Genomic DNA, 25849 nt, shown 5'->3' on the forward strand with positions numbered 1-25849 from the left:
CTAAAAGTATCGATAACGCGTTTCCTGAAGTGGTCATTTTCAAGTGCCGCCAGCAATCCGATGCTCTTACCCCATTGGCTTAAATATTCCCGACAGATCGCGCACCGGCGTGAAATTTCGCCCACGTAATCTTTAAATCTTAAAATCGAAGGGGTGGATAAGCCTCAGGCATTTTTAACCATTACGAACGAGACGGTCTGACGCATACCGGGCCATTCTACTTCTTAACTCTACGCGTCTACGTCAGTTTCTATATCTCGTTCCAACAGGTCTACGTTTAACTAAGGGAAATTTTTCTATGATGAGAACGATATGATGGGAAGTGTAGCAGGAAAAATGATTATTTTCGTACGAGAGAAAGCATTTTATCGAGCAAGGTAAACTTATTTTTCGTGGCGAGTATGGATTCCAAATATTAGGAGAAATATAACCTTTACACGTTGTCATGAATTTCTTTGCCCAGACTATCTCGACATAGGACCAGGTGAAACGAAATATGTCTAGACGGTATAGACATAAGACCGCAAAAGGTTAAGCTTCGCGAAAGAAACATCTCGCGTGCACCGTCCCATTTCGCACATTGACGAGACGGAGTCTCGCCTTTTTAAGCATTCCCATTTGCTGGTGTTGATTTTAAGCGATTTCTAAAGCAAAGGATTATCAAAATATTTTAGCAAAAGGGGTTTTGAGAAACGCGAATAACTCTGCTGTTTCAAAAGAATTTTACTTTCTAAAACTTGGAAAATAAAGTTGAAACGTCCGTTCGTATCCTCTGGAAAAATCTAAACATTTTATTTAACGCTTAACTATGAAAAAAATGTGCAGCCTTTATCTATTTTTAAACGCTTTGTAGTGGTGTTCCCCTTAATCCGATTATCGAGAGATACTCTAGCCTGAACATGGAAAATCAAGAGCTCATTTGGAATTTTATAACATGCTTCTGAAGTAAATGTACAAAATATTGTACATTCAGTTATACGGATCTTATCTATGCGTTTACACCGAAAAACGATTAATCTATACGAGAATTATAGTTTAAATGTTAGTTTACATTTTTGCATTTGTCCTATTGCGTGGCACAGGTTCGTTTCGGTATTTATGGTGAGCCAAACTACTGTTTCAACTGTTCCATATTTATAAATGCAAAACAGTGATAAGATAAATAATAAGTTACCAACCGTAACGGAGGAGTGGCATAAATCGCGTCGTTGTTTTTAATGTCAGACAGGATGAAGATAGACTTTTGTGTAACGACGGTTTTATTGTCCGAAACGAAACGCGAAGCTTCAGCGAGCAAGTCCACGCGAACGGTTCTGTTTTCGTATTATACTAAGGCTTATTGTTTATTCAGCGACGCCATTGTAGCGGCTAGAACGCTACTGTTTGTTAACCGCTTTTTTCCAGCTCTGCTAATCTTAACTACTCGTGAAAATGTCAAGAGCAAATCGCGTAATGACACGACTTAATAGCTTCTACTTAAACGAAAGTAACGAGCCACTCTGATACTATAGGTTGCCCTAAAGTCGCATGACGATGATGCAAATGTAATCGACGTGAAAATTATTTCGGGGACGCATTTAATATTTGCAGTGCTTTTAATTATTTCGTAATCATCGAAATTATTATAAAAAGTATTCGTTTATTCTTAAAGTAGAATAAATCACGAAAGTAATACGCAAACCCATCTACCCCGTACAAATTAAATTATAGTGATAAAAATTTCATTTCGCCACTTTTTCTTGTAATGAATGTGTCCTTGTGGAAACCATAACGGAGCTTCTATGTGCTTCGTGGTTAATGGTAGCATCCTCTTTAATTTTTTACAATTTAACATTGTAGAGTAACTCGTTGCACGTTGCGAACGTTCGTATTTACGCCAGCTGCTTGTGCTATTTACCTTCCTGTCGAATATGAATTGAAGGCTTCTCTTAAAATAGCACGCCTTGCACGAGAATTAATTGCTTTCAAACGACCTATGTTCTTCTTTTGTCTGTGCATTTCCGGGTTTCTGGATCAATTGCGAATAAATTGGCAATTTTTATGGATATTATAGGGCACTTCTGATACGTTTGAATTTCTCTCGCGTTTTCTTTTTTTTTATACAAAGGAAACATTAAATACTGCTTCGAACGATTACACGATTTAGATTCAACCGAATTCTGAAAGAATGCAATCACTCTGCGACGGTTGTTTAAGCTGCAAATCAAACTTCCAATGTACTTCCTGGTTTGAAAAGTCCTGGATAATCCTTTAAAGCTAATGCCTTGAGTGAAGAAAGTTATAATTGCATTGTATATACAAGGTAATTTTACTAACTGGGTCATGCTATAACTTTGTTCCGAGGGAAGATAGAAAAAAAATTATAAAGGAAAATTTTACATAGTCTCGTGTCTTTCTTGCGAGATTTTCTAGGAAACAAAATATAATTGCTCCCTTTCGTTTCAGTAAATAAATCGTATCAGTAGAATAAAAGTAATTCTTAAATTATACTCACTTCGTTTCGGGCTGTGAGCTTGCAGGTGAGCCGTAATAATGTCGTATTGCTTTTCACGTTTGATGCTGAGATAATCCTTTCGACGCAGTTGTCTGATGAGTATACCACCGATATGATTAATATGGTCGCGCAAGTTCATCACTAAAACTTCAAGTTCGGTCTTGCCTGGAAAATTCAAAAGGTTTCACAAATTCATTCATCTTCAAAAGAAAGTTTCGTCGCTAGCAGTATTTTTCCCCCTTCGAACCAAACATTTTTGTCTAACGAGTGAACTGTTCGAGTGGTCCCTGCTTGGAATTCTCGAGAATGTCGAAAGCTTGGAGGATGTCTGCGCTTGATGGAAAGCGCGACGTCGACGAAACGCAGCGTGCGAAATCTAAAATGTAACGAGCACGCACGATGGTCGAGATTGCAGGAGGATATTTTCAAATTGAAGAGGGCGCGTTTATTTCAGTCTGGGTTAGGGCGAGACAAGGCGAGACACCGTCGAGGGGCCTTTGAATTGAAGCCGCAATCTTGATAACGGCCCGAAAGGGCTCTCCCTGTGTACACACTCGTCGAAGATTGCAGTTTTCCAACTCTTTTCGCGGTTACTTATGCTCCCTGCGTTCCTCGATACCGTTGGAACGGAAACACCGAGACCAGAGCTATTTTCTTTGATCATTCTGATCACGAGCTCAGATGTTCTTAATCGCGGGTCGCGGAAGCCCGCGTGAGCCCTCCTTAACCGACTTAACCGCGTTAACTTTCGCGTTAAAATTTAAATTGCGCAAGTTCTTGAAACGCTTCGGCCATCTTCGATGCAAAATGTTGGAAAAGAAGTCTATCCGGGGCTCCGGATCGCGTTACCGGTATTTATACTTTGATCACGTCTTGGTCCTGATCGCGGAATCATCAGAGATCGACCTAACTTTCGACTTTATTTCTCGACGTACCGAGAATGTAATGCGGGCGTCGATTTATGCGAAATAAAACGACGTTTCCTCATGGGTTTACTGAATTCCGCGCAATCTCACCCCTGTTTTTCCCTATGCATGTTCAACGAGGCGAAACGAAGTAGCATCGTGTATAGAGATAAAAGAAGTGGTTCCCCCTTGAAAAAAAGAAGAAAAAGTAGCACTCCAAGTCAAAGAACCTTCTTGCCTCGAAGTCAACGAGGTCGCTTGTCTGTCTCGGCACTGCGACCTCTTGTCTCGTCAGCTTCTGCCGAAGTGTCTTCGCCTAATTCGGCCAGATTTCGAACTATGCGCGCATAAATCTGATACCACGAATAAACACGTTATCTGGAATAGATCGGCGTAGAAATTTACTCGGTGAATTGCTCTTCAGCCTCGAAATACATATCGAAGATCATCTTTTAAACGACAGAAGCATTTTAAATAGTCGTGTAGAGTCTCGAGTATTAAAAAAATAGATTTATTTTTACTCATATATATTAAATTTCTATTTTTGTGATTTTCTTTCTTTTCTCGCCGAATATTTCGTTTTTGCGTACAAGCGGGACGCAATAAATACGTATTATTATCATCCACGGCAGCTTCTCTGTTGAAATTGAATAATTGTGAGGGAATAAACGTGCACTTTCTCCTCATTTTGAAATTCCAACTGTTAAACGAGCGCCGTCTGTGCTTCTACAATAAACGTCCTCGAGCTAAACGTATTTATCAGACGCCCACATTCGTTCCTTCCTCTTTCCCGTGTTATGGACGTTTCTGTCTCTTATTGAATTACACTTACTTTTCCATAACAGACGTGCCTTTTGCAGATGCTGATGTTGCGGACGCGTCTTCAGGGATGAAGCTGTCGAGTCGCTTTCCGATCGTCCCCTGTCACCGTCTGGCAAACCGTAGATATCTTGCAACAGCTGATCCACCAACGAGGAAACTGTTCCTTCTTTTCTCTCTAGTGGAATGGGTAGAGGCTGTGGATAGGTCTGAAAATAAAATTCTTATCAGTCGTATGTTAGAATGAAAATGGAATATCCGGAGAAAATTAGGTTCCACGAGTTTCCAACTTCTTATATACGTCCAAAAGCAACAGGGATTGTTAATTGCCTTGTTTTTCTAATCAAGAGTATCTCGTTCTCGCGGATAATCGATTGTGTCTTAAAGGGATAGACTAGTCTACAGCAGTATCAGTTTACTTCTAAATTAGTCAGACTCCTCAAAATTTATTACGCAATGTTAGAGTATACTTTAAGGTTAACTAACGTTAGAAATTCCAAAAGTTATGTGATCGAACCTGGAAGAAAAATTTTACCTTCGGACATCTAACTTCAGTTTCGTTCTTCGCGCTCTTGGTGCTGTTACGATCATATTCGATCTGGTTTCTTGCGTCTCCGAACGATTTCGATCTCTTCATGGATTTCTTCGTTGGTTTGACCGACGCGAAACTAGCCCTTCTGATCGGTTTCTTTTTGTTCATTTCCATGAAATCGGGACCCTCCCAGGCCCTGTGTATCAGATTGCAGTTTCGTTTTCTGTACAAGGAGGGAAACTGATATCCATCGGCACAGTGAAGGAGATTCCTTGTTTGCTGAGTAACATAAACGTCACCGAACACACGCTCGTTCTCCACGGCCACGCATTTCACGCGGTAACTGATTTCCGCGTACTTTTTCAACGGCATTACGTTGCAACTCATTTTTCATCGGCGTCGTTAACAGGAATCCTCGATTCGACGAACGGTCGCGCAAGTTTTTCCAATCTTTTCACAGAATGAAACAGAGAAGCGATCGCCTGGCTCCTCGCCGGCAAAAGGTTTCGCGATTCCTAAAAATGTCTTCACATTTTCCACTTACGATTGTGTTATCTGTATTTAAACTCGACCCACACCTATCTCGGGAGTAACACTTTTCATGTTAAATTGACGCGTCAACGCGACAGGACGTTAGTTACCGGCGCTGTTGGTTGTTCCTCTCGTTTCGAGTCGCAAAGATTCGCGTCATCGAGCAACTTCAACGCGGAAACTCATTAGCAGGCTACAATGCGAGGCAACTTCGAATGCAAATTTGTTAGCGCCGGGCATGGGTATAAATTCGACCGAATATAAATGCCTCCGTAACCGTAGGAAACGTTTCCAACGAATCGCGAGTCTTCGTGTTTCCGTAAATTCAGAAGTCCGCGCGGACAGATAAAAAAAAAAGCAATGAAAATTAGCATAATTAAGCAATTTTTTTCACCACATTTTCCGTCGCCAGGCTGACAGATAAATTACCGGACAACACTCCTCTGACACTTATACGCGGGACAGAGATAAAGAATGACCTTCTTCGCAATTGCAATTATCTAACATTTATCATTTTTGATAAATTTCTACTACCACTGTTATGAAAATCAAGGTTCGGGAAGTATCGACGAAACGCACGGTCGCGATCTTGTTCCTAGAAACTTTATTCGTTCGTAATAAAATTTCTACTCGTTTCCTAATTATATATACATAATGCTAACGATCGAATGCTTCTCTACAAATTACTGTAAAGTTTGAAATATTTAATAGACGCGTATAACAAATATTCCGGAATATACGGTCCGATTATTCACTGTTTATTATAACTTTTTCTCATTGTTTTAATGTTGGATGTCAAGTTAAATTCCGACATGGCTATACGTCTTCGCCGGTGTTGAAAAATGAGACGGTTATTGAAGCAGACGGCGCGAGCGTTATAAATTACCAGACAATGTTTATGCGTAATACGATACTAATGTAATTATAGCAATTGCGAACGACAAACAGAAATATAGACCGATATTTTCTCTCCGATACATTTTAAATACAAAACACAAATAATAATGAATTTATTGTACGATTAGATATCACTTATTAAATGATTTTTAAATTTCACGTGTTATATTTACAATGTGCATTCGAATCGGTCGTGAAACTATTTTTAAAAAATATTAAATTCTACACGTCACTTGCCACAAGATTAAATATGTTCCCTTGCAGTTCACTGTTTTAAACGGTCCGAATTTTATTGTACTCTTCGTCGAGATTTAATTTCCGATTTATAACATTTTTCATACTTTGATGGTTTAAATAGTCGTAGCTTGCTATGTTAAAAATATTTTTACTTTTACCGTTGTATTCTACACGCCACGTTACCCTTATCAGGCGGCCAGTAATACACTTGTGGTGGCCAGACCGCAACTGGAAGTGCCGGCGATGATAATCGTTTCATTAAGTCCATACCTACGTTCACGTTGTCGTCGAGTATGTTGGCAGAGGTGGTGCACAGCAAATGAAACAGCTGTTATGTATTATAACCATCACGTGTCCAGCGAAAATGCGATGAATTTCTCGCGCGACTAAGAGTTTGAGAAAATATTAGCTGTCGTTTAGTAACAAAGGTATTCTAATCAGGCATAGATTAAAAGGGAGGCTGGAGAAGGCTGCAATCCTTCCTGCAATTTTTTCAGAGAACTAAAATAAATTTTTACGAATTTGTTTACCAGTCGAATAATAAAATTATGGCAATGGAACAGAAATTGAAGATTAATGCAAGATGTCTTCGTTGTTTTAAACGTCAGTTATTTTGAGGAAAAAAATTGGAACGAAAATTCGTTTAATTTTCGTTTTAATTTTATTGGGTCACGATCGGACGACTATTTTCAAGAAACAATGTGACTTACCGGTCACGTTGCATTCCTAAACTTTTCGTACGATTTCCTGGCAGGAAGCGGGATTTTAAGCCGGTCAACGAAACCGCTACTGTTATCAGCTACGCTGATAGTGCAACCGATGTAATGTAGTGCAAACTCAGCTAGAATTTTAAATGCTCGGTGGATGTGCGGTAGTCGTTCACCTGGGTTGGTTCAATAACCCTTTTTCTCGCGAAAAACGGCTCGGAGGAGACACTGCCCCTATCCTTTTGTTCGCGAATCCAATTATTTCTCCAATTTGCGCGAAGCAATCCGTACTAAATAAGCAACAAACGCCACGGTATACGATATAATAATTAAGAAAAATCGTCGAACCGCTTTCAGACTTGAATTTACTCCTTGAATTTCTTACAGTTATTATCATACAATTTTACTGTTTTATAATAATTAAAATTTAAATTTAGAAGGTATTTCAAAGTTTCTATGAACAAGAAAACGTAATTAAAAAATTTAATTACTTAACGAAAGCAATATCCTGCAGAAAATATTGCATAAGGAAACGATGTTCTATTTTCGAACATAAATGCTCGAACCTTGGGTTTCTCAATTTTACTGAAAAATCTATCGAGCAGTAAAGCGTACCTTGTTTGATCGATTTGTTCCTCGCGTACAAGATATTGTCGCTATAGGAACCAAACATTTATGGTCGATATCGGGGCAGAAATTGCAGCGTGATTCCGCGGGTGTTCGACGAAGATTATGCTTTACGGTTCGGGCATTACGATACGTTCGGTACTCGATTGATCGGTTCGTAATCCGAAAATGATCGAAACTCGGTGTGTGTGCGCGGAAACGAAGACACAAGATGAGGGAAAAGAAGTTTCATTCGGTCCACGTACCGATGGCGTTTATCGAACCTGTAACCTCCCAACTCGATTCATGTATCCACGTGAGTTCCAATAATTATCCATTCTGTCCAGACGTTCCTCCGTTGCTGATAAAATAAATTAATTAGACAAATTTATTTACAAAGCTTCGATTCATACTGTCGGGTGACCGTAGTTGTATCCAGTTCGTTGAATTCTCTTGGGAATTGATTTTCCTTGTCGCGGGAGTAACACATTTCGCGGTAGTCTCCGCGCCAAGAAGCTTCTTCGTGCTAAAACGATAACAGTCTGCTATTAATAAACGGCGCTGGCGATCGGTATACTCGTCGAAGCTTATCGGTAATGCAGACATTTTTGCGTATGTCACAGTAACCCTTCACAAGATAGGCATTGTTATGCGTGTACACAATTCCTCTCTTTCAGAAATTATTTCAGCCAGTGAAACTCGTTACTTTCCATAATAAATTTGGGAATCGAGTCTCACGTACGTTTCAAAGAAGGAAAATATAATATTTCTATGCATCTGTCGTCTTAATAAAAATATATATATATAATTCGCCAATAATCAGAAAATTTTTAGTACCGCGAGAAGCGAACGAAATTATTTCACGCGTTAAAAATTCATCCGCGATAGTTTTCGACGCCCCGTAACTGTATTATTCAAAAAGTTATATTTAAAAGTCATCGCGTCGTCTCGAATATATAAAAGTCGAACGTTAATCTTTTAAACCATCGTCGCGTCGCTGCAAAAATAACGCTTCAAATTCCATCTTGCGATCTCATCAATGTTTCGATACGATGGAAAAAACGTTCCGCCGGAAAAATAAACGGTCGAAAGTTTCGCTTTGAATATCAGCGACACGGACTTCCAAAGAATAATAAAGAACGACCCAGAAGTTCGGCGAAAATATATGGAGCATGGTCGATGAAAATTCAGGAAAAAAATGTCGTATGGAAAATTGGAAATTTGAATAAAGGTATGAAAAACGTTGCTCCGAAGAGCGTGCGAAAGCCGATTTCAGTGAAATTGAATTTCAAGACGAACTATCGGTACGCGAGCCCATCGAGAACGAGATACGGACGTTTTAATAAAGCGGACGACCGATGGGGCGCGTTTTAAAATGAATAAAACATCTAATTTCCACGAAACGAGTCGAGTTATAGCGTACACGGTATAGCTGATATATCCGTGTGCATCGAATGGTATCTCTTGAACGGTAACTGTCCGTTTATTCCCTCGACTGGACGTCGAAACGCTGCTCTCTCACGCGTTCAGTGCACATCCAGCATCTGAGCGTACCATGTGCTTCCTCTTGCTCGTTTATCTCCTCTTATCGGTCGACGCTCAAGACGTTAGTGCGGAGGAAGTGGACTGCCAAGTTTACAACCATCTTTACGTTTGCCTGGCCAACGGCGTGCTGCAGAGCGTCGCGTTCGAGGATGTCAACGCGGTGCAGACCATCGACGACATAGAATTACACATGGAAAGCCTCGGGATCACCGACATAGCCAAAGACGCGTTCCTCGAAGTCGCCAATTCCTCGGCGCTCTATATTCGCGACAACCAACTGTCCACGATATCGAAACACTATTTCTCCGCGCTGGATCAATTGACATACTTGGATCTCAAGAACAACACCATCAGGGACATCGAGGATGGCGCGTTCATCAGACTGCAGAGTTTGGAGACGTTGCTGTTGGATTGCAACAACATATCCACGTTTCGACCAGGAGTTTGGAAGGGTCTTGCCGATCTTCACGAACTGTACGCCACCAACAACAACATAGTACTCAATAGAAACATGTTCAGAGGTCTCAGACACCTGGAAACGCTGGCGTTAGACTCGAACGAAATCTCGGAGGTGCCGATCGGTGCGTTCAACGGTCTTCCTCACATCGATCTTCTCTATTTGTCCAGAAACAAAATTTCCAATCTTCAACCGGAGTGTTTCCGCGGCCTCGGCGCGATCAACGAGCTGGATCTCGGTAGAAATCGATTGAAAACCATATACGCCGGGATGTTTCGATATTTGAAGAACCTGAACTCCCTGTGGCTGAACGGGAATCAAATTTCTACGCTCACGGCGGACGTCTTCGACGGTTTGGACAATCTGTTGCTGCTGTTTCTGAACAACAACGAGCTGAGTTTCGTGGACATGTCGGCTTTCGCCAGGATGAAGAACGTCACGGTCGAACCGGGCTTCGTGATACGGGGATCGACGTTCGATAAAGTTTTCAAAGTGCACGGACGATTTCGGTGTAACGAAGTCGCGTTCGAATTGCCTTACGAATGCACGGAAATCAAGTAAATCGGTTTTCTTATTTTGTTACGCAATCGGTTACGGAAGAATCCATGGAAATTTGCGACGTGAATGAAGATACGAGTGCTTTTGATAATCATGTAGTTCGTAAATCGTTTGTCAGGCAAAGTTAAAAATATTTTTAGTAACGAACAAGATATAATTGCACCAATATGTATACATATCTATCGCAAGTGTATTAAAGTTTACAAAAATCGTTCCTATCGTTACATTGATCTTTGCTAATTTGCAATTGTATCGAGTGAAGCATGAAAGAAACACCGATTTTTATATTCCAATATTACTACGGAAATATTATGTAAAGACTTACTACGATTGCATACAATGTTTTTTGACAGGAAGTGTTTAATCGATAACATTACTTTTATAATTGTATTTTTACATAATAAATTAATAATGACGATTTATGTAGAATCCCGAGTTTCCGGAGAATATATTATTCGTCGAAACTGACAGAAACCGTAGGGAGACGAAGGATATCTTATCCGATAGAAGTTGTTTTTGCAGGGGTCTTCATGGGATACCGCCAGGACGACAGTCCCCATCCGCATCCTTGTTACAGGAGCACGTCGATGGATTATGGATGGTATGCACCAACAATTCACACCGTACCGACGAGATATTATCCACGAAGCACTTCTTTCAGCGAGCATCAATCGCTCGGCGGAATGTATCGAAATCGCTCCTTGAACACAGATCTTGACAAAAGCAAAGTTTAAGTATCTTATCCGTTACTTGTGACTGACGTCCATCTAAAGTCAACTGCTTCCTCTCGCGAAACAAATTCATTCTTGATATATCAAAAGAAAATTTTTTTAATGGAACAACTGTGCATGCGTCAGTGTACTGGATAAAATCTTCTAATAAATTTTTTAAATGTAAAAAGTCGTCGAAAATATCAGAACTGAAACCGTAATTCGAAACTTGTAGAAACAAAATTGCACGAACCAAAAAATAAAGCAAACAAGAAAATGTGACCGATGAAAGGCGAGGTAGCGATATTAAGAAGAGACCGAAGTATAATATGTTATATTTATATATATATTTTTTTTTATTATTACAGTTTAGCTTATGTATCGCAGTAATCGTACTTCAACAGACCCTACGCTGGCCAGGATTACGCGGCGGCCCGATTCTAGCGCGGATTAAAAGTGTAACTCTGCTCGTTACGATTACTGAGATTACTGTTTACGGTTACTAACCATTACCTTCGTTACAGGTTCTTCGTCAGGGTCTGAAAGAACTTCGCTTTACTCGATTCGAGGATTGTTATAACATTTTATAATTTGAGTGCATGCCATTCTTCGATTACGCTGCTTAGTATGTCCATCATAATCGCAATGGTATCTTCAACATATATTTATATATTTATATAAATGTGTGTACATAACACAATGAGACAGCTCAATTCGTCAATGAGTTCGTAATATTTCAATGTCTTAACAACCATAACGAGCTGCAAAACGTTCGACGACGCTTCATTGTCAGGCGTGGCAATATTCTGTTGGTATGCAATGGATGATAACACCATTCAAACGAAGGAATTCTACAACGTTCGTTCATGGTATTTACTAACGGATCGCGTCAATAATCTCACGGAGATATCGTCGGGAGGATCCATATCGTACGGGTGAGACTCGTAACCTTAAATCGAGGAGCACCATACATTCGAATTCACGCGACTATCTATACACGAGTCCTTCCTTCGATCCATGTCGGTGCTCGACAGATTTAAAACGATAGTTCGCACGCGATCTAATTCTCCAGACCAGTTCACTCCTCGACCGAGTTCCTGTCCAACCGTCCACCATAAGCGTTCGTCCAGGAATTTTTCCACATCACGTCACGTATCAAAATGTCTTTAATGACGTCGTGTGGAAAACTGAACAAACTAGAAGAACCCAGAATCATCGCGAAAACTTTCCCTCGGGGCAATTGACGCGGTAGCTGTCCCTCGGGCCAATCGACGCGATCAATTCCAATAAACCGGCGCTATGGCCAGGGGTCTTTACGCCGGACGCTGAAAGTAATCCTCGTCGATCGTAATTCTCACGAAAACAGACGAAGTACGATAACTACGACGAAGCAGTGTTGGATTTGTCAGCACCTACGTACTCCGTTTGCTCAACGCGTGCCCTTCGAATCGCCGTCGGAGTCAATGGTCGTTCCGTCGTTCCAGGCACGACGAGATGACGAGATGACAAGATGACGACTCGATCCCTGATGAAAATTTGATTAACATCATGAAATAATCATCGGGCATTTAAGTGTCGTTGACTCCTTCGACGTCGCGTGCGAGCACGAATTCCTTCGATGCTCCGTGAAACGCTGTGCTCGTTACCGATCCCTTGATCGTCGCGCGGGTCTCGATCGCGCACACCGGACATTCTTCCGACGATGCTGCAGAAGGGGATACAAACTGACAGTCGATGGTAGAATGATCGGGAAACGTCTTCACGATATATCGAAGAACTTTTGAGAGCGATCGGTAACGAACACCCGACGCGCTTCCGATCCGACGTCTCTCTGCCTTCCGGCTATACAAGAACCTTATACATCGTACTACTTGTATATCTTTTCTCGAATTCTCAATGTGCTGCACTTACCTACCCCCAATAATCAAATGATGATCCTTAATATCTAACGATGACAGATAGAACTCGCATTTTTTACCCATTACTTAACATCCCTTCCGTTTCATCTTCGTTTTACATGGCGGTTAAATAAACGTTTGCGAATGGTCGCAAAGTCGAAGGATCGGTAAACAATCGCGCTCGATGGAAACGGCACGACGACGTCGCGATCGCGAGCATTCGTTGTTCGTTCGACGCCCGTACGCAAGATTCTCGAACGTTCCTATCAACTTCGGTAAATCTTGTCTACGGGATCGGTGAAGATTGGGGATTAAATAGCCACGCGATCGACGACGCAGCGCGCGATGGGGCTGTACGCGGCCGAACGATCGATCTCGATTGCTGGAGGATGCAAGCGCCCTTACCGGTAATACGTTTCCCAGAAGGGCGCGAACGATTTCGAAGGTTCGTCCGCGCGCAATTGCACCCGTGGATCGTTCCAAACGATTCCGCGACTCGTCACCCTTCTCGTAATAATACCTTATATTGTCGTACAATTGATATCGTATTAACCATATGACAGAGGCTCGTCCCGCGTGAACGGTGACTCCTTTCGAGGATCGAAGAGAGGCAATCGACGATAAAGAGACACCGGGGCCACGTTCGGAGGAAAACGTGGCGCCTTTCGCGCGTGAACGTTCCATATTTGCCACTGTATTATCGCTCTTAACATTCTATTAATAGCATTCCGACCAATTTACAATTAATTAGACCTGAAACTTCCCTTACACCTTACAATACCATTACGTGTCTAGAATGATACGCTGTTTATCTGTTGTTCGTCTGGGCCGATAAGTTATAATTGCCGCGTACTATATTTATGTATGTATATATATAATATGTATATATGTATATTTTTGTGTGTGTGAATACGAGTGTCAAGTGATTATAGTACATGTGACTAGCACTCATTGAAATCAAGGAGGTAACGTACGGTTACATAGAGCCTAAACGTACACACTAACCTATGACGATAAACTCACCTTAATCACTAATTATTCTCGTTACCTTAACGTTCGTTTACACAGAGACACTGATTAATTATAATTAAGGGACCGGCACGGTGTCCCATGCCAAACTTTAGCGCGTGTCGGTTACTCGAATCTACCCTCTCCGTCATTCATTGTAGTTGTCTCGTAAGTTGGTATTTCGTGATTCGCGACGGGAAACGTTCACGATACTCGACGATACTCGACGATGATCGACGGATCGGGTAGCATCTTCGAGGGCTCAACGAGGCACTAAATTGGCGACGACTGCTGCGAACAAAAATCGTCATCGCGACGCGTTACTCTCCACGTGCCCTAAGCGCGCAGGGTCGTTCGATTTCACGCGTTTTCGACCGCCGCGGAAAGAAATTACGGAAAGATGGCGGTCGTGCGATGTCGCGGCGCGGTGAACGCGTTGAGTTCGACTTGTCGTCTTCATTTCGTTAGTTTACCTGCACGCGTGTCGTTATCCAAGAATTTCTAATTAGTTTCACGGCTTTAAAGTATCATCTATGTACGGCAAATCTTAGCTACAACGGGATTACACCACACAAGGAATTCTACATAGATTAGCTTAATCTTAAGATTACATCCGGCAAGAAGAGAGAATAGAACTGGGCGATGAAGGATCGGCGACAAAAACGCCGTGAAAAACTAGGAAAGTAACCTAAGCGGAACAGTTACAATTCTGTGAAACGAGGGACCTGCTAGCCTACTGGTATTGCTGGTACGTTGTTACGGGAAAATCAAACGTTACCTTGTACACGTAAATACGATTAAAAGGGGATGAAGAGGTATTAACGGCTGCTCACTACACCACACGGGCACTAGAATAAATTAACAAGGTCGTTGTTCTAAGGTTGTTCGTGATCGACAGACAAAACATGCCTGTCGATGTGTTTTGTGTTTGATCGATGGCTGAGCGCGGTCATCTGTGCGATCTTAACGAGAAATCGGCATGAAGTAAAGTTTATAAAGTCAACTAATACAATTTTAGACGGATCACTGAACGTTGGAAGTGTCATGTAATGGTATTCCTTAAAAAATTTCCTGACATTAATGCTCGAGTATTTAACAGAATATTTAAACGAAATAATCGATCGTCTTCTCAGATGATCGCGCGACGTTTCTCGTTTCGATATCGTGTTTTCCTTTAAATGGATAATCGCTACGATTTCTCCGGTGAAGCAAGCTGCTAAATGCTAATGTTACAAGAGTCAATGCCAATGATTCGTCTAGGCTGCGTGCTTGAACCCAGCCTTTTCTAGTTTCTATCCTACCTAGTGCATAAAGTTGCACCCCTGAGATATTCGGTAATCTTTAACCGCATCTACGTATCAGTACAGATCGAACACGTCCTGTTTTGCAAGTCTTATCAGGGCACGTTTACGGCTGCCTCTGATGCGCCGCGCGTTTACAGAGGCGCTCGGAACACGAGGGAGCCGGCGTTCGATCGTGAGATCGTCGTGCTTCTCGATCGCTGATGGGACACGTCGCGAGCATAATCGAATCTCGACTCCTGCGTTCCGTCTCGAACGATTCGAGTCCCGTCTACGTCGTAGACGGGGGACCCATCGTGATTTCGTTCTCGTTCCGTGTCGTGGCGTCAGCTCCGAAAGCGAGTTTCAACTTTCGTTCTCGAGGACATTTGTACTTCGTCGAGCTACCGCGACTCCCGGCTGTAAAGGTTGCCTGGTCGCGTCACGAACTCGCGCTGTTCTCACTCCGTTTGTCCCTTAAAGTAGGTATTTGTTATCAATGTCTGTTTTCGTTTTTGATATCTCGTTTGATATTCGTGCGTACGTCGTTACTCCGATTTCATCGTTGGACGAACGCGAAAGTTTTTAAAATTATTTTTAAACACGGGCATAATTCCTATCCAGATACGAATTTCGATCGTAGAGTGTTGTTTAAATTCGAATAAAATGTTGCCCGTCTCTATTCTCACGACTCTAAACTGGTACTCTCTACTCTCCGCGGATCACTATTTGTAAAAAGAAATCGTACTTTTAAAAGTGTCGTTAATCGAGTCCGAATAGTAAATCTAAAACTACGAAATCGCAAAGCGAACTTAAGGAATATTAATCCATAACGACCGATATCGAGAAATTGACATTTTCAAATGAACCTAATGCCTTCGTTTGCTGCTGATCTTTTACACTTTGGACGGTGTACATGCACTTATCCACGATATCGAAGGGCGGTGAGTAACAAATATCTCGTTGCAATGATGGTGCGAATGCAGTGCGCATCTCGTATAAAAAGTATAAACAATAGATTTCATGGTTAAGTGCACAGTAAGAGTGTACGTTGAAATCGCGTATTTCGAGCGAGTGAGAAAGGTGACAAGGACACTTAAGTATCAAGGCACATCAAAAAACCAAATCGTCGAACGTCTATTACTTAAAATTAATTCGTAAACGTGGGAGCCTTTTTAAAAGCCACAACTAACCGACTAATTAAATCCTAAAGACTGCAGAACATTCAACAATCAATTGTGCAATACAGGATGGATTAAGTTTACGTCGTCTATTTTATACTCTTCTAATTCCAATCGTCGCGAAGCAATTTATTTAACAGCACAGAATTTGGCGCGAAAACAAAAGCAACGCTTCCCTTTTTACAACTCTACGCATGTCCTACTGCGCTTCTGCAACTAACGAAAGCTCTGTGAAATTATTTTTAATAATTTCTAATTGACCGAAGTTATATCGAAGAGTGAAACAGAATCGAAAGAAATTAGTTTTGTTCCTTCAAAGCTGACACCACGAGGTCTGTCTTTGTCATAATATGTTAATCAGCCCTTACGCTAATGTAAATTGAGATCATTTGGATGAAAACGTTTCGTTCTTTCTTTTTCTTCTTCTTCGTCGATGATGTTCCGTCGATCCGTGATTTCGAGTACTGGCTCAAAGAGGTCTACGCCATATAATGTTTACAACAGACACGTTTATATTTGCAGATCATCGAACGGACGTTACGCAAATAGTAGAATGCCCATGTTTCTTCGTTCTCGCGACGCCTTAACCCGCTTTTTTCCCTTTCGCTTCCCGTGTCTAGCTCACGAACCCGTTTATTACATTTTGATTTCGCGGTAATCATCTTAATTCTACGGAGAAACGAACGTTTTTCTTATTTCGTGAATTTTCACCGGCTGGAAAGTCGCCGCCCACGCGCAACTCTCCTCCGCCCCGACGACTGACGATGCGCGAAAATTTAGGAAAAAGAAACGGTTCGTTATTGGAATTCAGGACAGTTTTCGACATCGAGATGCTCACACTATTCGAAGCAATGAATTTCGAAAGACGTCCAAATAGATCGCTCGCCGGTCGAAGAATTTTTGTGATCCGAAAAAATGTATCGTTGCGAGAACGCACCGGCGAGCCACGGAATAATTTTGTTTCTCTCACGTTCGAGTAACGTTTTCCAACCAACCGTTTTGCGTTGTTCGCATGCACGATGTCAAAGTACTGTCCGCTCTCGAAAAGCTTAATGACTATTTGTGCGCTTAAGATGCAGACTCCGACGATCTCGTTGTTCCAGTGGGGCGTCGCGTCGTCGCGACGACAGGCGACGCCCAACGACCGATCCGAAGTCTTTTTCTCTAGCCAAATGTTCTGTATAATGCCCGAATCTCCTCTTTTTTTGTTTTCCTCAATCATTTTGAATGACGTCGGCTTACAAATATTTTAACAATTTTACAAATATTTCACCTGCAAGACTTCCTTCTCCCGTTTAATTTATAATCCATAAATTTTCTTCTCTCTGTTTCCTTCGTCTTTTTTTTTTCTTTTCTTTTAGAGAATGCTCTATAATCGAAAGTTAAGCCTAAAAATGGTGGATTGCCTGAAGTAAAGTCGGATGAGGAGATGACAGGGGCCTATATGGTACTGTTTCCTGTTTGAATCGAAAACCAAGTAACCGTTCCCGTAAACGAGACGAGAGTTGTGCAGAACGGATACGTCGATGGTAACGAAACATAACCGGACGTTCGGAAAGTATTAATTATCGTTTTAACCTGAGAATTTTCCTAGCCACTATTTAAATGCTGAATACATCGAATACATAGAACCTACATTACTTTTCATTTTTCTTTTTAATATACATAAACGACCACGACATATTTAATCCCCTTAAATTTTTATCACCCATCCCCTTATCGAAACACGTAGCTAATTTAGTTGCAACTCAGGTGCGTGAAACGTGCAGTGAAAATTGATAATTTATTATAGAGAAATATATAGTCGTTAGACTAAGAATTAATAAGAATCAATCTTCGAACGATTTTCGTTTAATTTCACCAAAATAAAAAGGTAGATTAATGTAAGGCTCTAATCGTTAATTAGAAACGTAGGGTTAACGAGTTATGTTCATGTTTATACACATCGCCGTGGACCGTTAGCAAAATTTACATCGTTATAGCGTGTTTCGTGCGAGACACGAGTGTCGTTTAGTCGTGTTCGGTGATCTGCAAATATTTTGATGTTCTGCCTACTTTGCAACCAAGCGGAATACGATCATCTTACCGTTTCATTCAAATCAGGTTGTGAATCCTAATGTTTTCGATGGAATCTTCTAACGATAACGGAACAATAGAGAAGATACGCGACAATTTTTTAGGAATGATTTAAAAAAAAGACCTCTTTCCGTTTAACTTAAATCGTGACACGTTCGAGACAACCTTCTTTGTTCCAGTACTTTTGTTCGATGAATTTACATGTCTCCGAAGATCCCGGCGAATGTCTTTCGAAGGTTCTTCATGGTATCTTCCGTGTCTTCGCTCTGGGACTGACTGCCTTGTCTGTGGAAAGGCATTCTAGACGTTGGAGGCTCTTCTTGGCGTCGGCTAACCGAAGGAGCGCTGCTCACTGTGCTCGATTGCGATGCTACGAACAAAAAATTAGTAAAAAATTAATTGCAACTGAATAGGTCAAGTGACTATTGGAGTTGTCGATGAATGTAAGTTCGACGTACCTTGAGAATCGCGTCGTTGCAGTTGATGATGGCTGTCGGAGGTAGTGACATCGCCCGCCAACGCAGTCGTGGACCCCACGGATCCTATGCTTCCTATGCTAGCCATAGACCCCATACTTCCGTGGGATCCCAGCGGTGCGGGTGGTGGAGCTGTTGTTCGATCTTCTACGGGACTCGTTGCTTGACTAGAGCCAGACATTGACCCTCTGGACGTAGTCTTCGTCAACGCGCTTGGAATTCGGCAGCATGCCTAATGATAATAACAAAATACAAACACCTCTTTTATGTAACAATATGTAAACTGTTGCTGAAAAAAATTATAGCTGAAATAGCTTGAGTTAACGAGGTGAAATAGAGAAGATTGAAAAATGGCGAGTCTCTTCCTACCTGCATCTTCGCGGTGACGAGGTCTGCGATGTGACGACGATCCTCTTCCTGCGTGTCCCCCATTAACGACAGAGCGCTGTCATTCACCTCGATTATGTACTCTTTACCATCCTTCCCGACAAGCAGCTCGATCGCACAGATATCCAATCCTCCAAACAGCTGGGCCACGTAATCGACCCATGTACGATGTCTTTCGCTCACAGCTAATTGCTCCAACATCGCCGAACCGGTGTTGGACTTCCAGTTTCCGCTTATGCTCTTCCGCCTGAGAGCAGTATAGACAACCGCAATTACCATCCGTGCCAACAATTTCACGGTGCAACGGTTTGCTGTATTCATCGCGGTTGCTCGTCCAATTAACTATCCACAGGGTTGGGGTCAAAGCCACATTTCATTCTCTCAACGCGTCCTGTTTGATTGGTTCCGATTGATTACGTCGATTAGACGTTTTACAGTCACGCGATAAATATAATTATCAAACATAAATCATAGCCGAAACTATGAGATGTTTCTTTTACTTTGAGGGCTGTAAATATTTTGATTGGACTTTTCTGAAATATCGTGAAACGATGTGAAATCGTTCTCACCCTAACGATCATGCAACAAATATTTGACATTTACAAATTGGGGCGAACGATCGGTCGTTAGGTACGTTTCGCGACACTTACATGAATGCCTTGTAGTTGTTGCCTATTTTCTGCACGTGCACGTCGTATTTAGTGTCGACGTACGGTTCCGAGGTGGAGTAGGTGTTCGCCAGGGCTGCCAACGAGGCGAGATCTAGAAACTCTTGATTCGTCTCTGCACGAGCTTTCCCCACTCCGCCGTGGGCGTGTCCGAGTTTCACCACAACCGGATAACGAGATGCGCTCACCTGAAAAAAATTAACTCGTTATTCTTACACGAGGAAATGTAGAAAATTATAGGATACACGGTGTGCATAGTAAAGTATGATTTTCCAAATATTTAATTCGATTATTTATCCACGACTTAGGGGGTAGTTTTCACTCGTTGAACATGAATACCAGAAACTTCATAAAAATCGGAGATTTTCAATCCGATATTATTTCTTGTCCGTGAGAATCGCGTAGTGGTTGGCGATCGAGAATTTATTTAGCGCGTTTCTGCAACGATCGACTGCGAATCGATTGACAATGTGTCGCGTATTCTGCATTCCGTTCTAAAGTCGACGGAAACCAGTCTCCATGGGACGCCTACAGCGATCGCGGGCCTGTCTTCGATAATCGAATGCATTAACCGACATCTGTGGACGAAGATCAAAGTCTACCGATACGCGGGCGGTTGATTAAGCAGTCTACAATATTCGCGTGGGTCGGCGATGATTATTATACGCCGATAAAGCGGTGTGTTTTTGCATCCGCTAGGCGAGGCGCGCGTCTAGAGCGAACCGCGTCCCTGAAACGTATCCTCCGGGTCTGTTTTCTGCGTCCAAAGAAAAGTACATCTATCCTAGCAATTCCATGCAAATACAACGACGCATGATAGCTTAAAAAGCGGTATTTCTTGGTCAAGCCCCAATTTTTTTCACTTGAATATCGTAAAACTTAAATCCTCAAAGCCAAAGCAGGTCCTTCACCCTATAGGATAGATCAGATTTATAGACTTTATTTCAAATATAGTCGTTGAACTGTATAGGATGGTTGAATTTGTAGGAAAAAGCTTAACAAGCGTTGTTGTATCCCATCCTACCGGTTTCGTTCTCTATAATCAGTAATCACTCACTGAGAGTAATCACTCGTTGAGTGTAATCTTCGTCTACCATGAATCTCGTTTGATTCCCTGGCAATCGAGCCGGGAAAAGAGGGTAAAGACAGCGCGTAAAATGTGAATGCTTTCCCGCGTGTCCCGTTAGCATAGATAGCCACGGAATTCTCCGGCGATAGGCAGAAATCGGTTTTGGGAAAGCTTAAGTGGCTAACCCTGGTTAGAGTGAGCCTCAAGAGGGGATTCCCATTAGTAGAGCGATTATTCAAGCAATTATTGAAATTGTTTTTTCAACAAAAAGTTTTAGAAATACACGAACGCACTTAGGACAGACACAGTTATTGGCTTCCAAATCTACTGTTCGATTTTTGCTAAAAAAAAATTGCTTCTAAATTCCAGGTTCGAAAGAGTCCTGGTTACTCCAATTTTCTTGAACTTCGAAGCTGGTAAATAAGTAGAGTATTTAAAGATATCCACTTAAGTCTGGGCAGGGGCTATAAACAGATACCTACTTTATATGCACGCGTAATTTCAAGTCGATCGGTTCAGTAATTTCCGAGATATCATGTCGTCGGCCCAGAGAAACCTGCCGGACGGTGCGCTCGAGCAGTTTGACACGTTGGAAAATATGCTATAAAATTTTACGAATATATATTTATATTTATCTTCTTATAAAACTTATTTCAAATATTACTTTATTCCTTATTGGAAGTTTTTATCCAGATAAATGTTTGCTCGCGTTTGACGATCGATGGCGATCGAGCGGAGTCAGCTTTTGCAACGTTCCGGGGCTCGATCGTCGATTATCTATAAAGCGTGTTGACATCGAAAAAGGAAGTGACTGTTTAACGAATTGCCCCCACGGGTTCGTGTCCAGGCGCGAGAGACCAGCAGCGCTGATAGTCCGATAGAACAGTGCTCAAACTGTACGCAACGCACGTGTTCAAACCGTCACGTGGGTGTCACGAAGGTGCCCTCGTGAGCACCGCTGGACGCGTGCCCCTTCCCCTTCTGGTACCGGACACCAACGACGGAGATCAACGGCGAGGGACACGGAGATAAATCATTTATCGTGGCTCAAGGGGACTCTCCAAGACTCCGAGGGCAGACAGGGGTGTCGCCATCGATTTTGTTGCTCGTATTTCGACGCACTAAAAATAATGCGCATTTCACGCCAACGGAATCTAACATTTACAGTAGGCGAGTCGCCATAATCCCACGTAAGTCTCCATTGGAAAATGTGAGCTTTCCATACTAATTATATCGAATCGTTGCTGAGGCATTTAAACTTATTATGCATGTAACCATTTGATCGAAAGACCACGAATATGTTATCTACCTCTTGACTGTTTCAAAATCAAGGGGTTGTAATTATTAGGCCTCTATATTATCAAGGAAAGGTGCTCAAATGACACTCTCTTGACCCCAAACATATTTGTAGGGTCGTTTTAAGCAACTCATCCATGGATTAGACCTGGACTATTGGACTATAGGTACTCGTAATGAATTTCTCTGCGATTCCTTTAGAGTCCTGTTTATTTCCGTCAATTATCGTTCCATCAAGTAACAAAGACCTTGAATCAGTACGCCGATATCAAGGTATTACTTCTTACATTTTACATTGTCGGTCACCCATAACCGAGGCGGCCTACACGGAAACTTTACAGTCGATCATCCGTGACCGACATGGCGCTTAACGCGTCGAAGAAAGATTATTACAAGCGTGGTTAAAAATAGACGAAAACACGATCAACAGTCTCATTAAAAATATACCAAAGAGTCCAGAAGCAAGTCGTTCGCAGTTATCGAACCGCGTGTCAAAATACACGTGTTCTTAATTTTGTGTTAATTGTTTTGAAACATACAACTATCTTATCGCTTGTCATCGACTGAGTTAATTATAACGCATCGAAAGAGGGATGTTGGAGGTGTACTTTCCCTTCCTACATTTTCCCTCGGTCCTAGTATGATCACGACAGGATAAACGTTAACTCGCGTCGGGGGCATTCAACGTCGACGGGCCAGAGACAAAATACGAGGTTCGCCCTCCCGTTCGTGTTTCGCGAACGAGAGGATAAAAAAGGCCGCGGACACATTAAATGATAGTAATCGTGGATCAAACGATGATGAGTGGAACCCCCGCGAGCACGTTTTCGGGCGAACGAGGGGAGGCAGCCTCGAGCCGACTCCATCGCTGAAAGAGGGGATGAGAAGTATCCAAAATAAGGAAGAAAAAAAAGTTGCAAAAGCATAATAGATCGACGCAGTTCGAAATGAGAGAGGAAGACGAAGAGGAACGACGAAACGGAGTGGTCTGAACGCGAGAGAGCAGGAGGACTGTGGGTGGCCGGGCGGGAGACAGAAAGTGAGCAAGGTATACCAACGGAGCGGGGCGACAGAAACGGTGGGGGAACACACGCGAGTAGAGGGGAAGCAGAGGGACGGAGAAGGACGGACCAAACGGTTAATGATAATGCGCGACGGAGACGGATGGACCCCGAAGAACGATAGATAGAGAAAGGTAAAAGAAGCGAGGCAAGGACGCGTGGAAAGCGGACGAAGGAACGAGAGGAATCGTATCGAAAGAAATAGGAAGGAGGAATAGGTATGAAAAAATATCGTGCACGAAAGAGGGAGGAAGAGGGTGAGGTTGGTCCCGAGGCGAAAGGGAGAAAGGTAAAAGTCAGAAATGGGGACAGAGACGGAGAACAGGTATGATTGAGCGAGCGGGAGGAAGACAGAGAGGGGGAGGGAAAAAGGGCGAGCGAGCGAGGAGGAACGGGCGGAAGAGAGACGGGATCCAGCGGCGAGATCGACGTAAGAACGTAGGAAGGAACGAGAGGCTTCTGGTGTCGTGCGCGCTTGCATTGCTTTTCGAAGCTCGCGCGCGAACAGTTCGAGAACGTGCGTGCGTGTGCGCCGATCGAGAAACGCACGTGAATAAATCCCGGATCCGATACCCTCTCGCGGTCGCGTATCGATCCTCGACGACACTTCGAGGCTTCTCGCGATCGCTGGACATACTCGCGCGAAAGCTCACGGCGACGGTAACTTCTCGCTGGTTCGTCGGTGGACCGATAAACGGAGCGATCGACCGTTTCCGCGATTCGAATCGCGCGGTTTGCCGATTATCGAAGCATGCCCGAGCGTCTTTGAGGTCAAGGAGAATAACGGAGAGAAAGGCGGGAGTGCAAGTTGAACTGTGCGAGGAAAGCCGAAGCGGAAGGATCTGCGCGGGGTCACGGAGAAAGGTATCTGGCGCGCGGCGTGTGCGCGATTTTCACATTGTACTATCATTCTGCTCCGCGGGCATTTCCGCGTTTCTGTTTGCCCGCGATCCTCCGCGCGACGCTCTCGACCTCTTGCAATCGAGATTTGGTCGAACGAAATTTCACATTACCCGTTTCAAAATAAACAATAAATACTTCAAATTCAATTGAGGGAGGGGGGTGGCCAAAGCTCGAAGTACGGGACCAAACACGAAATTTTCTTTATAATGAAATCGAACTTTCCCTAAACTTCATAACTAGAGATTTGAAAATGTCAATGAATTAAAGAGGAACATCAAACAAAATTTTAATGAAATATAGTGGGATGACCCAATGTTTTGAATTTTATATATCAACCGTGATCTAAGATTACGTCGTAGCTCTTATGTTCTCGAGTTGACACGTCGTTTAATAAATTTCCACTAGGTTTAACTTCTATTAGGATCAATCATAAGATAAAGATCGACGTGGAAAAATAGCGATGTCCCTGTATCTGACACTAACAGAACAAGATTAATAAGACCCTTGATATAGTGGTTCGAGTAATTAAGAGGATGGAGTCCAGGCGATTAGGCAACCGTCGAGGTCTATAGCCTAGCTAATAGGTGTCATCTGACACTGGGTAAAACGACCAATACTATGGAAGAAAAGGATTGTCGATATCAGTTTAGGGATCTTGTCTAACTTGTTCGGCTATACTAGTAATCGCCATAGTCAAGTACTTATATTCGACACCTACGTCTAACGTAAACACCATGTTTTGTTTAACACTAATGATAGGAAACTTAGTATCCATCGTAATTTAAATCCCACCATCGATAGCGTAAATATTCTCTCTGTTTTCCCCCCAATTAAGGTAGTGACGCATTCCTCTTCTCCGCATAATATTAACTCCTTATCTTACGATTTAATTTCTGATTAAGTGGGCCCCGAACGGACACTTAATTTCTTACACGACGAAACGAACACCCAATCTCTCCTTACCGATCAATTAGAAGCCCACAGAACCGTAACTAAAAAGTTTCAAACATTGTCTTAAAAATACCGAGCACTAACTATCGTATGCAATTAGCTTCGTTACGAGTACAATTCGTCTTTGTCGTGTTTGGATCGTGATAAGGACCATGACTGTGACTCGATATCGCAGGGCAAGGTTTATATTCTACTCTAATTTCGAAATCGTCTTGACCAATACTCGATTTTCCTTAGTTTTGTTGCACGTATCTAAACAAAACAAGTTTTCTTATCTTTGCAATTTTTTCCATGGAAAAATATGGAAGTCAATATACTTATTTTTGTACACAGTTAAAGTGGCATTAACTACTTGTTAGCATTCGCGAATACGGAGCAAAAATAGAGCACTTCTGCAAACCCACTGGACTTAGTTTCGAGCCATTAAGCTTGAGATTAGATTCGAAGCTTTATTGAACTAGCAATCAAGACGATGACATCACACTTGGCAGCAGGCCAAAACAAACTTTGCCGTTCGTGCAGCGAGGAAACGCAGAATAGAGTTTCTAGGAACTTCTGTATTGACTTCATCGACAACTTCGATATGGAGTTTATGTT

The 25849-nt window shown here is 42.3% G+C and overlaps 5 protein-coding genes across 11 annotated transcripts in view; 2 read left to right on the forward strand and 3 right to left on the reverse strand.

Annotated features, from left to right (window-relative positions):
• Nucleotides 1-6629, reverse strand: part of LOC143352118 (uncharacterized) — a 31498-nt gene extending 24869 nt beyond the window's left edge. For 3 of the 4 annotated variants that reach the window (XM_076784389.1, XM_076784390.1, XM_076784387.1), the window contains exons 1-3: nt 4754-6551; nt 4232-4427; nt 2495-2659 (exon numbers count right to left, since the gene is read on the reverse strand). In XM_076784389.1, the coding sequence (XP_076640504.1) occupies nt 2495-2659; nt 4232-4427; nt 4754-5137 (745 nt within the window). In that variant the 5' untranslated portion in view covers nt 5138-6551. Of the gene's footprint in view, nt 1-2494; nt 2660-4231; nt 4428-4753; nt 6552-6573 lie in introns of those variants that run through there. The other variant, XM_076784388.1, reaches the window with a different exon arrangement.
• Nucleotides 1-25849, reverse strand: part of LOC143340460 (uncharacterized) — a 641167-nt gene that overhangs the window by 272659 nt on the left and 342659 nt on the right. The gene's annotated exons all lie outside the window — the stretch shown is intronic.
• On the forward strand, nt 9273-10698 carry LOC143340289 (uncharacterized). Its single transcript, XM_076762057.1, has one exon. It carries the CDS (start codon nt 9284-9286, stop codon nt 10289-10291), a length of 1008 nt encoding a protein of 335 aa, XP_076618172.1. The 5' UTR covers nt 9273-9283; the 3' UTR covers nt 10292-10698.
• The window catches only part of Syn (synapsin), a 49665-nt gene continuing 35137 nt past the window's right edge, over nt 11322-25849 (reverse strand). For all 3 annotated transcript variants that reach the window (XM_076762428.1, XM_076762429.1, XM_076762430.1), the window contains exons 7-10: nt 19955-20160; nt 19287-19551; nt 18900-19149; nt 11322-18811 (exon numbers count right to left, since the gene is read on the reverse strand). In XM_076762428.1, the coding sequence (XP_076618543.1) occupies nt 18639-18811; nt 18900-19149; nt 19287-19551; nt 19955-20160 (894 nt within the window). In that variant the 3' untranslated portion in view covers nt 11322-18638. The remainder of the gene's footprint in view (nt 18812-18899; nt 19150-19286; nt 19552-19954; nt 20161-25849) is intronic.
• The window catches only part of Timp (Tissue inhibitor of metalloproteases), a 29061-nt gene continuing 27078 nt past the window's right edge, over nt 23867-25849 (forward strand). Inside the window, exon 1 of the mRNA XM_076762431.1 lies at nt 23867-24262. The gene's annotated coding sequence lies outside the window, so the exon portion shown is untranslated. The remainder of the gene's footprint in view (nt 24263-25849) is intronic.

This window comes from Colletes latitarsis, chromosome 3 (genome assembly GCF_051014445.1).
Source record: "Colletes latitarsis isolate SP2378_abdomen chromosome 3, iyColLati1, whole genome shotgun sequence".
Taxonomy (NCBI): domain Eukaryota; kingdom Metazoa; phylum Arthropoda; class Insecta; order Hymenoptera; family Colletidae; genus Colletes; species Colletes latitarsis.

Bases quoted from the DNA above. Each gene is read 5' to 3' on its own strand.
- LOC143340289 (XM_076762057.1), top strand. From the start codon at position 9,284: ATGTGCTTCCTCTTGCTCGTTTATCTCCTCTTATCGGTCGACGCTCAA.